General features: G+C 37.4%; 1 protein-coding gene across 2 annotated transcripts in view; it reads right to left on the bottom strand.

The window, feature by feature from the left end:
• MYEF2 (myelin expression factor 2) overlaps positions 1 to 7,542 on the bottom strand; it is a 31,527-nt gene extending 23,985 nt beyond the window's left edge. For both annotated transcript variants that reach the window (XM_027067188.2, XM_027067189.2), the window contains exons 1-3: positions 7,245 to 7,542; positions 2,042 to 2,250; positions 763 to 815 (exon numbers count right to left, since the gene is read on the bottom strand). In XM_027067188.2, the coding sequence (XP_026922989.1) occupies positions 763 to 815; positions 2,042 to 2,250; positions 7,245 to 7,405 (423 nt within the window). In that variant the 5' untranslated portion in view covers positions 7,406 to 7,542. The remainder of the gene's footprint in view (positions 1 to 762; positions 816 to 2,041; positions 2,251 to 7,244) is intronic.
• Between the last annotated feature and the right edge of the window lie 7,385 nt (positions 7,543 to 14,927).

Raw genomic sequence — 14,927 nt, 5'->3', positions numbered from 1 at the left:
AGAGAAAACTGGCTGCACACAATTTAACAGCATCCAGTTTAAGTATATAAAATAATCACTTATGCTAAAAAAACAAACCTATACATTTTCAAAATAATTGTCATTACTGTTCGAAGTGCCATTTGAATGTGATGACAAAGTTTTTCTTATGCACCAACTGGTTTTTGCAATATAATTGAACACTGTTAAAGCTTTCCATTGTATTCCTCAGTGTATTGCTTTCTTGTTGCTAAAAATCAAAACCTACTATCAACCAATTCCTTCTATGTCAATTTAATCATCAATGTCATTCATACCAATTGGTCAGAGCACTGCCTCTTATGTACTCTTGCAGGCTACCAAATTAAGTTCTTCAATGTAAATTTCAAACATACATTCTGAATTAACACCTTTAAGCTATGGGCTTGTCAGAGAACTCTTAGGGAATATTATCAATGCAGTAACTTTTAGAATATCCTTGAAGACATCAAAACACAACAAAAAAAATCCTATAGTAAAATCTCTTGGCTAAGAAGAAGCATTACCTTAAAGCATTAGAAAAGTGAATGCCCTTTTTATGAACATTTACAAACCCATCCCTTCCAGGCAGCTAGTTTGGTTTGAATAAATGTCAGACTTGCTAGTATAAAGCCTCAAATCTTGCATAATAAAGTAAAACAAAATGAAACTTAAGTTTCCAAAAACTGGTACAAATATTATACAAAAAAGTAAACTGCTGAGGAACTTTTAAACCTCAAGCAGATTATGGCCCACAGCACTTACCCTTGATTTTCCTTCCGCATCCTTAAAGAGCTCCACGTATGTAACCTCACCGACTACATAAGACATACAAAAGGAAGATACCAAGAAACAATACATTTAAACACCAATATCTTGCTTTACTGCACACCTGTGCACAACTCTACAGAAAAGCACCTATTATTCACCAACAATCAAAACCAGACCAACATACCTCCTATCAATGGCTATGTAAATTTAACTAATTTTCTGAAATGTACATCATCCACATTCTCTAAAAAAGCTAACAACCATATTAACCTAATTCATACTACAGATCATATTTTGGCCAGCATGATATAGTTGGTGAACAAATGCACATATACATACAAATGGTCCCTTAACCTATCATATTAAAAACATCAACATTAACACTTTTCAAGTAACTTTGGTCGCCTACACACAACAGCTGTTTTAAGGTGACTTTCTACCTGAATGTCTTCAATCATGTTTGCCATCAGTAAACTAAATTTACAAGTCATGCTTCACAGCAAGCCACACACTTTCTAAATAAAGTCAATGAATAAAACCAATCAAATAGTTGTCACCTTACAACAGATACACCAATGCAAGGTTTTTTTTATTTATTAGAAGAGATCAGCCTCAAAGCCAAGTACATAGTTTGCAGGACTGTTGAAACTCAATTTTTCAAGAGATAACAAAACTAACTTTTACAAGATCAAATATTAAAATTATTTTTCCCCAAAACCAACCATATATATAAAATGAAGGTTTTCAAGTTATTCTAAAAACAAAACTGCAACAGCAGTAACGCAATTTTAAAATAGAACTGCAGAGACAGCATCATGGCATTCATGACAATGCAAACAAAATGAACTCCACAGCCAGATTCCAGAATCCACCAAGATAATAACAAAACAGCTTTTGGAAAAAAATAATCAGACCTTATTATTCATACTTTAACACGCTAATGTATTGCTTAACTAATGCAATAGTCCTTTAAAAATCTATAAAAACTTCAACTAGACAAAGCAATCACTTTAACAAAATTCTTGGTGGCATGCATATGCTGGCTCACTACTATACCACTAAAATGGGAAAAAAAAAAACTTCATTTATCCGTATGACTTTGTAATGAAATTGTTGTCAAGTGAGAGAAGAGGAAAAGATTAATTCATGTGTCAAGAAATAAACAAAAATCAATTTTTTGAGTCTGTGTGGCTCAGAGGAATAAAAAAGTTTGCTTAATTCCTCCCCCTTTATATGAAGATAAGCCAACAGTGGGTTTATCAGGAATGGTTACCTTTTTCTCTCATTAGATCTTTAATAGCTTGCCATTTCATATCATATGGGATGTTGCTAATGAAAACTCTGTTTCGATTTGGACCCTTCTTTTCTCCAGTGCCTGAATTCTTATCTTTTGAATAAGGATGAAATCTATTGGCCTTCTTATTTCCTGAAGATTTTTCTTTTAATTCAGATTTATCTTCTTTGACTGATTCATCATTTTCCCTATGAATTAAAAACAAAACAAGAAGAAAATCTGTCATGTTTCTAATAATGGAAGCCTACAATTACATAAATATTTCATATTTATCACTTCACTTCTCAAAACTCTCTACCAAGTTAGACCTGGAGAGTCAGCTTGCTTGCTTTGAAATTACCCAATGCCATTTCAGAGCAAGAATTTGGGTATATTACCAAACTTCTCATAAAGTTTGCTTAAAAACATAACTAAAATACATAGTTATATTATGGTATCTATACATGCATACACGCCCATATGACTCTCATAATTTTTTCTATTCCCAACTTTGATCAGGATAATTAATTAGTAAGGTATTCTAATATGTTCATACTCAACACTTTCTATGTATTAACCTATAAACTAAGATAGGGTATTTCATAGAATCATATAATTTTTACTAGTAGTTATCACCTACACGATGGGATGGAACGGAGGTAGGAAGCAGTACTTAAAAGACAACACGAATCAAAATTTTATAAATCAACTTTTTAATGAGACCCTAACTGGAAAAACATTTAATTTGTAAAACTGTAATCACAATGCGACGATCTGATGCTATCCACCAACCATCCATAACATAAAAATATATACTTAAAGTAAATCTTATAGATAAAAATTTGGGTATATATCTTAAAAATGCAACTTACTTATCAAAAGGAATCTTCTTTCACAGAAGAAATAACAATAGGTTTTAAATCACTAATTATTCTAGTGAATCTAAAACTATTTAATTAATACTTCAATTTAAAGCAATTTTCCACAATCACATACTAATAAAAATCTCTGGAAATGACATTCAGAAATCCAAAATTTTTAAAGCTTCCTGGGTTTTTCCAACAACCAACCAGGTTTCATAATCCAGGCACTTACTTATCTTTTAAGCCAACCAACTGTGGGACTCTATACACTGTAGTGCTCCACACACACGTCTTATTGTAGTCATCCGTTCCATGTGATATTGATATTTTTAGACACTACCTTTCTGAGCAGGTAACAACACAACCATAAATATAGGATGTAAAAAACTCTGTAGGGGCGCCTGGGTGGCGCAGTCGGTTAAGCGTCCGACTTCAGCCAGGTCACGATCTTGCGGTCCGTGAGTTCGAGCCCCGCGTCAGGCTCTGGGCTGATGGCTCAGAGCCTGGAGCCTGTTTCCGATTCTGTGTCTCCCTCTCTCTGACCCTCCCCCATTCATGCTCTGTCTCTCTCTGTCCCAAAAATAAATAAACGTTGAAAAAAAAAAATAAAAAATAAAAAAACTCTGTAAGAACGAAAACTACCTGCATTGGTATGAGCAGCACCTAGCATGGTGACTGCACACATGTTGCTCAATAAATACTAATTTTTGAATGAACAGTCAATTAAGAACCCATGCTCATCTGGGCACAGATGGTGTTGCTGTCTGCCAGAAAAACTGCTAAAATCAAGGAAGAGACATTAGAGCCAAACTTGCTTTGCCACCTTTTCAGACCCTGACAGGGACACCTTTACAATCAAACATCTTCCCTCATCAGAAATGGCACAGCCTAGAGTAAGTCTTCACAACTGTCCCAGCTCCAGCAAGTACCTACCTGTCTGAACAGTGTGCGACTTTTGAAAATGGCAGCAAGTGGCCAAAAGGTACAGAGGCCTTTACTGTGGTTCTAAGTACAGTAGATACAAGAACAAACTCTTCCTTTTAAGCCCCCAGAGAATGTATGTACATAGTAGACTGTATTCTATGAATGTTTGTAAAATAACTGTCTCTGTTTAGGTAAGCAGACATCTATATAGTCTCTAGCTAAGTATGCCTTCTCCTACCTATTTTCTTCCTGAATGAAACCAGCTGTGAAAAATGCACAGAGTTCTGAATTACAATGTTCTTCTATTCTTATATGAATAGAAGATGCTTATATGTAAGCATTTGCTTAAAACAATCTGATAATTCCACTGAAAAGCAATGATATTAATGTAGGATACCCTCTCCAAAATATTTATTCCAAGTATGACCAGAGAGAGCAATTTCTTCAAGTTTTCCTCACTTAGTGGCATATTAAAGATATTACTACACTGCTCATCTATAGTGTATAAATTATCTATGGAAGGCAAACCAGTTTAATGGCTAGAGGTATGGTCTGATTATTGAGAAACAAACAATTTAATATTCAATTCCTAAACTCTTTTTATGTCATAAATACACTATGGAATGGACAGTTAAGATACAGGTGAAAGCTCTTAGGGAAATGATGCTACATAATATCAAATATTGGCACTATATCCAGAATTCCCTGTAATAATGCTCAAACTATTCACTTAAACCACCCCCTTTAATGTACTTGAAATAAAGACCGTGACTATCTTAAGTCACAAAAATATTATCTACTCTTAAGATGGAATTATGCCCACTGAAGTTATAAATTTCTGAAAAATCAATATTCAACATCAAATAAGAAAACATAATTTTAAAACGTGGTTTTAAAAACATGCTATAGTATGAAATCTAAAATTAAGCCCAGTTCCATTCTTACTCCTAATAATAAAAAATACTACTCTACTTCAAACACTTCACCTTGCTTCGATGCTTAATATTTTACACAACATTTTATAACCTAATGTAACTTTCAATTTCCATATACTCCAAGATGTTAATCACACAGAAAATAATGAAGAGTTATAACAATACTGCTATTTTTCCTCCTGTTCACTTAAGAAAAGGATAGCTAGTATACCATTTTGGCATAAAGGAAAAGACTAAACCTAGGGAAACATCCTTAATTTCTTGTCAAAAGATGTGAATATGCCCATGAAATTCTCTGTGTATAAGTTTCACAATCATAAAAGTTCACTTCTGCATTTCTTAAACAAGTATTTACTGGGCCTTTATAAACATAAGGCCTTGGGGATACAAAGATGAATAAGACATAGTGGTCTCTATACTCAGTGACTATGGATTAACCTCAGCAAAAGTCATTTCAACCTTGATAAGTGGCACTCTGTTCTCTTCTAAGCAATACATATTTTAAGGCAATATTTGGTAATTTTTATAACCTCTGTGAATTCTTACCCTTAAAAATGTATGGTAGTCAAGGGTTATGTGTTAGATTGTTAACTACTCCAGTTGGTTCACAGGGTCAAAAAAAGGTTGTTGGCTTGATACAGGTAAATGTTCCTAGTTTTTCAGTATGAATGACCGACCCATGCTGGACCATTATATGGTTCTTATGGAACTGACAGTACAAGAAACCCTTGAGAGTAGATTTGCTTCTTTATTCAACTTGGGAAAACAGGAAGGTCTGAGAGATATTAACTATAAACAATATTAAAAGAATCTTCATTTGTATATTCTACTAGCATTTCTTAATTACTTAATATTTTCCTTTTCCTCACTTTGAAGTGAAAGAGATTCTTTTCCTACCTCTGTCTTCTTGTCTAGCTAACCCACAATGAGACTTTAAGAGGGATTAGAGACTTTTAGATCTGGTAGGTTTACATGCCAGCTTTATCTGTATGGACACTATTATACTAATCACACCCAAGTATAGTAGGGCTTCTCTCTGTAATTCAAGACTGTGGTTTTTGTTTAGGAGAAAAGGATGGCAAGCCCACATTTAGAGATAAACAAAAAGCACATATTTTATCATTCAAATGCCTTCTATTAGAATTTATGAGGCCAAATCCCTGAGAGCCCATAGTTTGGCATGCATGGTAGAAAGTGCTCTCTTTCCAGATGCTCAGTTACTGAGGTGCACAGTTATGCACCTAGGAACAAATTCCACCAAGGTCGAATCTCCTACACCTGCACCTCTATTCTGCCTGGAAGATGCAACCTATCCTATTCAAACCCAAGTGAGAGGAAGAGTGTCATAACTGAGCTGGGAGAGCTATCTTATCTGCGACCAATTCCTACATAAACTAGTCCAGGTCTTACCGTACTGCTTCAAACATTCTTATACAAAAGAAAAGAAAAATTCTCTTTTCTATTTTAGTTTGACCATATGTTCACTGCTTTCTACTCTGAGGCATAACTGAGAGAAGTAAAAAGATGTTTTCAGTAAATTATTAACATACTTTCAACTTCAAGTTTAAAGAGCTGGGCACATGCAAAAGAATACCTGATTCGTATCCTCCTATATAACAAGAACAATGGGGAGCATAACAGTTCCTTATAACTAAAAATTATTATGGATTTGAGTCAACTACATTCTTTCTAGACACTGATGACAGGGGCAATCTTAAAAGCGTCAGGCTTTCTTCAATTAAAAAAAAAATCTTATTTTACCATTTTACCAAAATTAAGAACAAGACATCACACATGGAGTTCTTAAAAAAAAAAAAACCTGTAAGGCTTACAAACATTTGAGAGGGATGTGGGGGACCAAGGAACCATGCACATTTCCCTTTCTGAATAACCTCTTACCAATTCAAGGGTAACACAATGGATTTAGGCTCACAGCACATTATTAAACTTCCTCTGTGGCGTGTATATATATATTCAGAAATTAATACATGTTTAGAAAGCAACAACAAACACTGAACTTATAAAGCTCAGAATGAGGCCGGGAGATCGGGGACTATTCCTTTTAAATACGTTCTCGGTAGTTAAGAGGAAATGTCCGATGATGTCATCCCTAGTTACTCCCTAGTGATGAACACTAACTACTGTACTGGGCTTTAAAAGGGGGACCATTTTCCTCCAGACAGTGGCGGCCGCCGTGCTTTGCTCAAAGGTTCTCCAGCTGGAAGTCTGGGAAGAAGGAGTGACCCGCAGTCTCCGGCTGGAAACAGGGGAGGGGCGTCGGCCCCCCGGCTCGCACCCCGGCTCCCCCAGCCGGGGCGGGAGGGAAGGGCCTGGGAGCGGCCCTACTTGCACCTGCTCCTCCCGCCGCCTACGGCCCGGGAGCAGTTATCCCCCACCGAGGCCCAGGCCGGCTTCGGCCCCCCTCCGAGGCCAACTCCCCGCCCCCCACCTCGCCCCGATCCCCGGAGGAAAAGACAATACATTTTAACGCCATTGGAGCTGCTGCTGTGCTGCGGCGGCTGCTTCTCTGGCTCCGGCGGGTGCGGTTCTCGCCGCGGCTCGCCCGGCTGCTCCGCTGGCTGCTGATGCGGACTGTCGTCGCCAGCGGCCCCGAGCACCTCGGGCTTGTCGGCGTCCGCCATCCCGCTGCCGCTGCCTCCGCCTCCGCCACGGCCGCCTGAGCTGAGGGGCTCCGAGCGCTACAATGGCGGCTGCCGGGAAAGCGGTAACGGATCCCGATTTGAAAAGGCCCCGAGCGCTCAGTTGCCCGGATCTCGCGAGAACCGGTCGAGGCTGGGAGACTGGGAGAGGGTGTGAGCCGCGTGTGGGGGGTGGGAGTGGAGGGGTAGGGGGGAGGGATGGGGTGGCGGGTCAGGGCCGCCATTGCGGCAGTCAGCCCTGCTTCAGACCAGGGAGGGCCTAACTTGTCCAGAAGCCCCTGGTGGGGCTGTGTTCTGACCACCAGCCCGCCTATCGATTGGCACCCAATGGGGTCTTCGCTTACAAAAGTCGGATCTGAGTGCTGGAAATCCCTAGAGCTCTGAAACCCAGACTATTCAGTTCGTTCCTTGTAGGGGCAGTTTAAATGAGAGAAGCACACACCACTTTGCATCTTTAAAGACGTCTGCAAATCTTCAGACTGGCCTTAGAAATCCTTTGAATAATGCAAGCAAATCACTTGCCACTTAAATGCCTAGGCACCCCGTGGACATTCAATAAATAGTTATTGATGACAGGTTGCAATTCACCAAAATGAATACCTTTGAATTTCTTTGAATTCTGGTCGTTTTTAAGAAAGAGGATTTCCTGTGGAATTCAGCTATCGGCATATAAAAAGAAGACAAGTTTTTTAATTCTCTGGATAGCAACCCCTGAGGAGAATCTATAGTTTTTGTTTTGTTTTTTTCAGAAGAAAGCTTCTACTAGATTGGCTGATCATGGACATTTTGGTTTGGAGTTGTGTTTATGTTGGTGAAAATTATATTTGAAGTAGTTATAGGCTCTCAAATTTAATTACTGTATGGAGTTTTAAAATATAGTCCTAGATTTTCCCCCCTAAATATAAAAAAGTAACCCATTAAACTTAATTCCTAACTCTTGAATACTGTAATAGTATTTCACATTGAAATAACCCTTTTCAGCTGAAAGACCTTCCCAAATGTTTCTTTTCATAAAGAAGCAAGCCTGTATGGTTTACATGCTTTGCAGAATATCACATACACATTAGTGGTAAAGTGGTAGCTAGAAACTAATACTCAAGTAATACATAATTTCCTCATCCCCCCCCCCCACCCTGTTCTTTGACATTTTAATTATGCAAGTTTCTGCCCTCAACCAAAAAATACCTTGGAACATATGATCCTATACCAGAAGAGTTGAGCTATTTCATCAAACGTACACACATAAAAATCAGAACAGTTTTACTCCTGAGGAGCACACTTGGTAAAATACTGCTGTTTAGGGTGCTACTGACATCGTTTAACAAACACAACACACGCTGTTGTAGTTACTGCATGAATTATTTCTCCTTGGTCAATCCCAAAACTCAGCATTTGGAATAGCAGAAAGGCATTGGATTTTGACACAGAAAACCTGGGTTAGGACCTCAGTTCTGCCACTTTCTGCCTATAACTCCTTGGGCAAGTCACTTAACTTCTCAATCTTTCTGTAATAAATAAGGACGATAATACCTACTTTACAGGATTAAGGTGAAAATTAAAAGAAAGCACTTTATGTAGGGCAAAGTGCTATATGAATATAAAGTAGTATTATAATTCCCTATCTCTCCAGGCTGAGCAGGGTTTTAGTCAAAGAGAAGTCAGGTGATTTTCCCATAGAACTGAATTATAAGCACTTTCAAAACATCCATTATCCTCTGTTATTCTTTTGCTATAGTTGAATTTAATGATGAAAATTTAATCCTGCTGCCCCTAATACAGTGTTTTCTTGCAAAATCTTTCAATAGATTCAATTTAATATTTTTTAAGAGACCTTCATGCTTAACACAGAGTAGTAGGCACATGAGGAATATGAAAATGAGTATGGTACTGTTGGGAGACAACATTCATAAAAAGCACTATTTGAGTGCTATAATTGAGACAAATGTGAAGCATAATTAAAAATTTATTTATAAAACAAAAGACTGGACTGCATGCTGTAGTGTGCTAATTAAAATGTTTCATTAAAATATTTTTATTGATTACTGAGCTTTTTGGCACCTCTTAAAATGTTGTGCCATGCCTAAGAAAAACGCTTCCCTCACTGTAACTTAGTCCTGGTCCTAATAAATGGAACAAGGGCAAAGGTTATTCCTATAGGAGGATTGCTGAGCATTGCATAGAAGAGCTGGGTCTTAAAAGATGGAGAGAATTGGGGCAGCTTCTAAAGAGAAAATTATTGATACTACTCCATTGGACTGCTCTCTAGATGTTTTCTTCCTCTCTTGCTATAAATATTATACTTACCTTAGCTAAATCGGTGAAAAAAAAGTTATTAACATTCTATTGCTACAATATATTTCTGTATTTTCCTTCCTTCCACTGTTTTTTTTTTTGAAGTTTATGTACACATGCTGAGAAATTCTTTAGTAATGTTTAGTTTTTATCTTCTCAAAATTCCCACTGCAAATGCTATCATTTATAATTGCACAAAATGAATTACTGGTACAACTTCCTATAACTACTTAGTTTTCTTTCTTACAAACTGGAGTGTGTGTGTGTGAGAGAGACAGAGAGAGAGAGACAGAGAGAGATAGAGAGAGAGAGAGAGGAGATTTAAAGAGACCATTATACATACCTGGAAATTTAACCCTAGAATTCTAAAATATTTTCAACCAATACTTTAATGTCATACAGGAATTGTGTTCACCTGCTAGTAACAGAGATTAAAAATAATAGTGTCTTAAACAAAATAAAAGTTTCTACTTTATTAAGTAAAAATAGTGCAAAAGTAGGCACCCTAGAGCAGGTATAGTCATCATGGGCTCAGGTTTCTTCTAAATCTTTCACCAACCTAGTGTGTGGCTTCTATTCTTAATGTCTTTCTATGGCCCAAGATAGCTACTGGAGATCTAGGCACCTGTCCTCAGTAGAAGCCAGAAGCAGTCCAGTAAAGAGGCATCCAGAATCTCAAACAACATTTTGACTTATAGGTCAAAATTTAGTAATATGACACACTCAGCTATAGGGGAGGCTGGCAAATAATTTCTCAGTTTGGCTCACTGCCCAGAGTTCTGCTACCAAAGAAGAGAATGGAGTGGCAACTTGGATATGATCATCCTTTTAATTTGTCTTTAAGAATTGAAGGCAAAGACCAACAACAATATGAAGTCAACCAGAAAGTACAGTATGATTGTTAAGTCAGTTTACTTGGCTTTGTAAAATTAAATGGCTGGATTTAGAGCCACTAATTTTCCAAACTTTAAAGAACTGAAACTCCAAAAGGAATTTATGACTTTAAAAAATACTATGGGTTATATCTGAGATCCATATATAGTTCCCTTTTCCATCATGTAAGTTAATTCTATGATAAAAAAAAAAGTGGATGTCAGTTATTGTCATTAGAAAAAGTATGGGAAAAAAGTGTAGATTTATTCTGACAATGACCTACTATTCCCTCTCTCTCTCTCTCTCTCTCTCTCTCTCTCTCTCCCCTCTGTCACTCCCTCCTTCTATTGCTTTGCTTAATTTAGGAGTCTAATTTTTCACATTTAGCATTCTAAAAATACATCCTGAGGAAAGGTCTCTACCCACCAAATGAATCTTAGAATTAAGGCAATTATGTGAATAATCCAGGCAGAAATCCCACTTTCGCCTCAATTATTCAAATAACTCAGATAATACAATGGGTTTTGCTTGAATTCCTTAGATAACTGTTTCATTTTTCAACTTTTACAAAGCCGGGGTCATCACCCAATAACAGATTTAATTTTTATTTTTATTTATTTTAAAAAAAAAATTTTTTTAACGTTTAGTTTTGAGACAGAGAGAGACAGAGCATGAACGGGGTTGGGGGGGGGGGGGCAGAGAGAGAGGGAGACACAGAATCGGAAGCAGGCTCCAGGCTCTGAGCCGTCAGCCCAGAGCCCGACCCAGGGCTCGAACTCAGGACTGCAAGATTGTGACCTGAGTTGAAGTCGGACGCTTAACCGACTGAGCCACCCAGGCGCCCCTAATTTTAATTTTTATTTATTTTTTTTAAATTTTTTTTAACATTTATTTATTTTTGAGACAGAGAGAGACAGAGCATAACAGGGGAGGGTCAGAGAGAGAGGGAGACACAGAATCGGAAGCAGGCTCCAGGCTCTGAGCCATCAGCCCAGAGTCCGACGCGGGGCTTGAACTCACAGACCACGAGATCATGACCTGAGCCGAAGTCGGACGCTCAACCGACTGAGCCACCCAGGCGCCCCCCTAATTTTAATTTTTATAAACAATATTTGGAGATTTTTTCTTTGAAGACTAAAGACTCCTATAATTCCTAGACATATACTTGTCTCAATTTTTATTCATTAATTTCTTAACTTAAATAACCCTGCCTTTTCCTCAATCTCACCCCAGTAACTCCATTAAAAGGTGGATCAGAAGAGCCAATCTAATGTCTCTACCCTGCTTCCCTTCCTATAGGCATAGTTGCTCCTCTTCTTAAATAACTCCATGAAATGGGCTTCCTTTGTCCAAAGAAATGGGTATTCTGTGGTAATATTTTTAATCATTTTAGACTTAGTCCTAATCTAAAGAGTGTTAATGAAAATGATTATTTTATAGCACATATTGTTTTTCATTTAAATAACTACCTTTTGTAGGACTGCTATTCTCAATTTTCAATTACAATGTTTGGAAGAGAAAATAGATTTCTTAGAATGATGAAAAATAAAATTCAATCCACACACTGTCCTGCATATTTGAAGATAATCCTATAAATGAGATAATAACTAACACAATCCATATTCCTCTTCTTGTTTAATAATAGAATCTAAGGTGACTTTGAAAATTGCTGAAAGTCACTATTTCCTAGCCTCACTTGCAGCTCTGGCTGGCCAGGTGACAGTGTTCTGGCCAGTACAATATAAGCAGAAATGTGAGGACAAAATAGGAGTTTCCTTAGAAAGAACTAACTTAACTGGAAGAATGGCTCTTTTGTCCTCCCTTGCATTCTTCTTCTGCTGGCTTGAAATGAAGAAATGATGTCTGTAGCAACAGCAACCATGTTTGACCATGAAGTGACCTTGTGATTGGAAACTAAGTGCTGAGGATGATGGAACAGAAAAATAGACTAATAGACTGATCAGCTCATTATTAGAAAGCCACAGTAACAACCCTTACATTATTACTCCAAGTTTCTTTCCAGAAGGATGAAATAAATTTCTATCCTGATTAAATTGCTGCTAGTCAGTCTATTATATACAGCTGAACTTAATACTAATGATCATTATTTTTACTGAAATGACTGAGTTGCTTTATAGTTTTTTCTATGCTATGGTAACACAACACTACTTTTAAAGTGTTTTTGGTTTTGTTTTTTGTTGTTGTTGTTGTTGTTCTGAAGACATCATTTACATTGGCTTTTGTTTACTCCTTTGCCAAATGGTTTAGAACACTGCAAGTTTCCTCTATGATATTCATTCTCCCTTTTTGTTCCTTGCTGACAGAACCACAATGTTGTGTAGAGTAGCAGTGTGCCCAGCTAACATACTGGGAGCGGCCATAGGACACACCTCTATCTAAGAAGTTGTAAAGAGAAATACACTAGGGATTCTAGAGTGTCTTCCTTTTTTTTTTTTTTTTTTAAATATTTATTTTTGAGGCAGAGACAGGGCGTGAACAGGGGAGGGGCAGAGAGAGAGGGAGACACAGCATATGAAACAGGCTCCAGGCTGTGAACTGACAGCACAGAGCCTGATGCGGGGCTTGAACCCACAAACTGTGAGATCATGACCTGAGCTAAAGTTGGACGCTTAACTGACTGAGCCACCTAGGCGTTCCTAGAGTGTCTTTCTTAATAAGTTCTTTGCCTTCTTTCTGTCCTGTGAAGCTAGAGGGTGGAGTATCCCTTTGGAAACCATGATGGAACAGGAATAAGGACAAAAGCCACAGCTAAGGATGTCAGATCAGAAAAATAGGAACTGAAACACAGATGACCTTACTGAGCCATTGTAAAACCCCCAGACTGCCTACACTTACATTTCTTATTTGGGGAGAAAAATAACTTCCTTTGACTTAGGTGATGCCATTGGATTTGTGTTACCCCAGTTTCATGACACCAAACAAAATCCACATATCCTACCCTTTGCAACCTTTTAAGACAAGGGACACACCATTCCTGATGGCTGCTTATTGAGTCTAGTTCATTGGAAGCAATGGTTTTTCAGTAGTGTACAAATGTGTTACATTTTTTCATAGTATATTGCAGAATGGTAGGCTGGAGTGACTTCACATCATGGTATTTCCCCTCGCAAACTGTTTAAACATGTTAAAAACATTAGCCAATATTCAGCCAAGCACTGTAGGTATTTCATGTAGGATTACATGCCCAAAGATTTAGAGGTTTACACAATAATTAGGGCTGGGGGAACAAAGGTCTAGGAGCTATTGCTAGGACTCAAAAAATCCTCTTAAATTTTACACCAGTGCCTCTCATTGGTAGAATTTGGTTAGAATACTGCTGGCAACAGATTCTGAGAAATATCACATACAGGAGGAATATAGAAGGGTGAGGATGGTGCTGAGTATCAACAGATAATATTTGGCACAATGTCTAAGCGTTTTGGCAAAAAGAGTAAACTTACTATATGCATTTGTCCATTTATCCATTCACTCATTGTGTCTGTTACATTTAGGAATGTCTATATCTCTAAATAAGGTTAAATATGTAAAAATACTTACTTATATTGATGTTATCCTTTTGACTTCATCAACAAATCTCAGTTGTGAGTTCTTTGAGCTATCCTTCAGATTATTAAAGAAATTGCATGGTAATACAACTGTCAAGGTAAATGTTCTGACAGTGCCGAAGTCATTGAGGAAATATAGGTTTATATAGGTGTTCATTTACCTCAACCTAGATTTCTACATCTAGACTCCTAATATTTGTGGAAACCTGTGTCAAAAATGCATTTGAAAAATCAGACCTTATTAGTCCCAGCTGTTTATTGGTTTAAGACTCATCTAAGAGCAGTAAAATAAGAACTAATATGTATGCAGAGGTTTTATGTAAAAGTTACTAAAACTAATCAGTCCTCAAAATATCAGGTTTATATTTTTTCCTTAAAATCTTCCTACTTTCAAGTATTCTTTTATCCAAGAGTCACTAACTTCAATTTTACTGACTTTTAGGTAGTATTGAAATATAAAGCCCCTATATGAACCTTTCTAATTATCTTCTGTAGTTGCCTAAAGTGACTTTGTATCTTACCAAACACTCATTCAGTTTAGTTTTGCTTGGAATATGAGAAGTGTAAGTTTTATTCGGCTAGCTTAGTTTTAGAAATCTGATATCTAGTGTTCAAGTGTTACTTTTTCAACAATGCACACATTTTTGGCAGGGGGGTGGGAGGGAGAGGAACAAAACAACTCTTGTTCTATAAAATTATCCCCTGAAAATAACTGGTCACTTTAAAAAGTGAAAAGACAGGAGCGCCTGGGTGGCTCGTCGGTTGAGCGTCCG

This window comes from Acinonyx jubatus, chromosome B3 (genome assembly GCF_027475565.1).
Source record: "Acinonyx jubatus isolate Ajub_Pintada_27869175 chromosome B3, VMU_Ajub_asm_v1.0, whole genome shotgun sequence".
NCBI lineage: Eukaryota > Metazoa > Chordata > Mammalia > Carnivora > Felidae > Acinonyx > Acinonyx jubatus.
The sequence above is the reverse complement of the archived record's forward strand: the minus strand, read 5'-3'. Positions and strand labels throughout refer to the sequence as shown.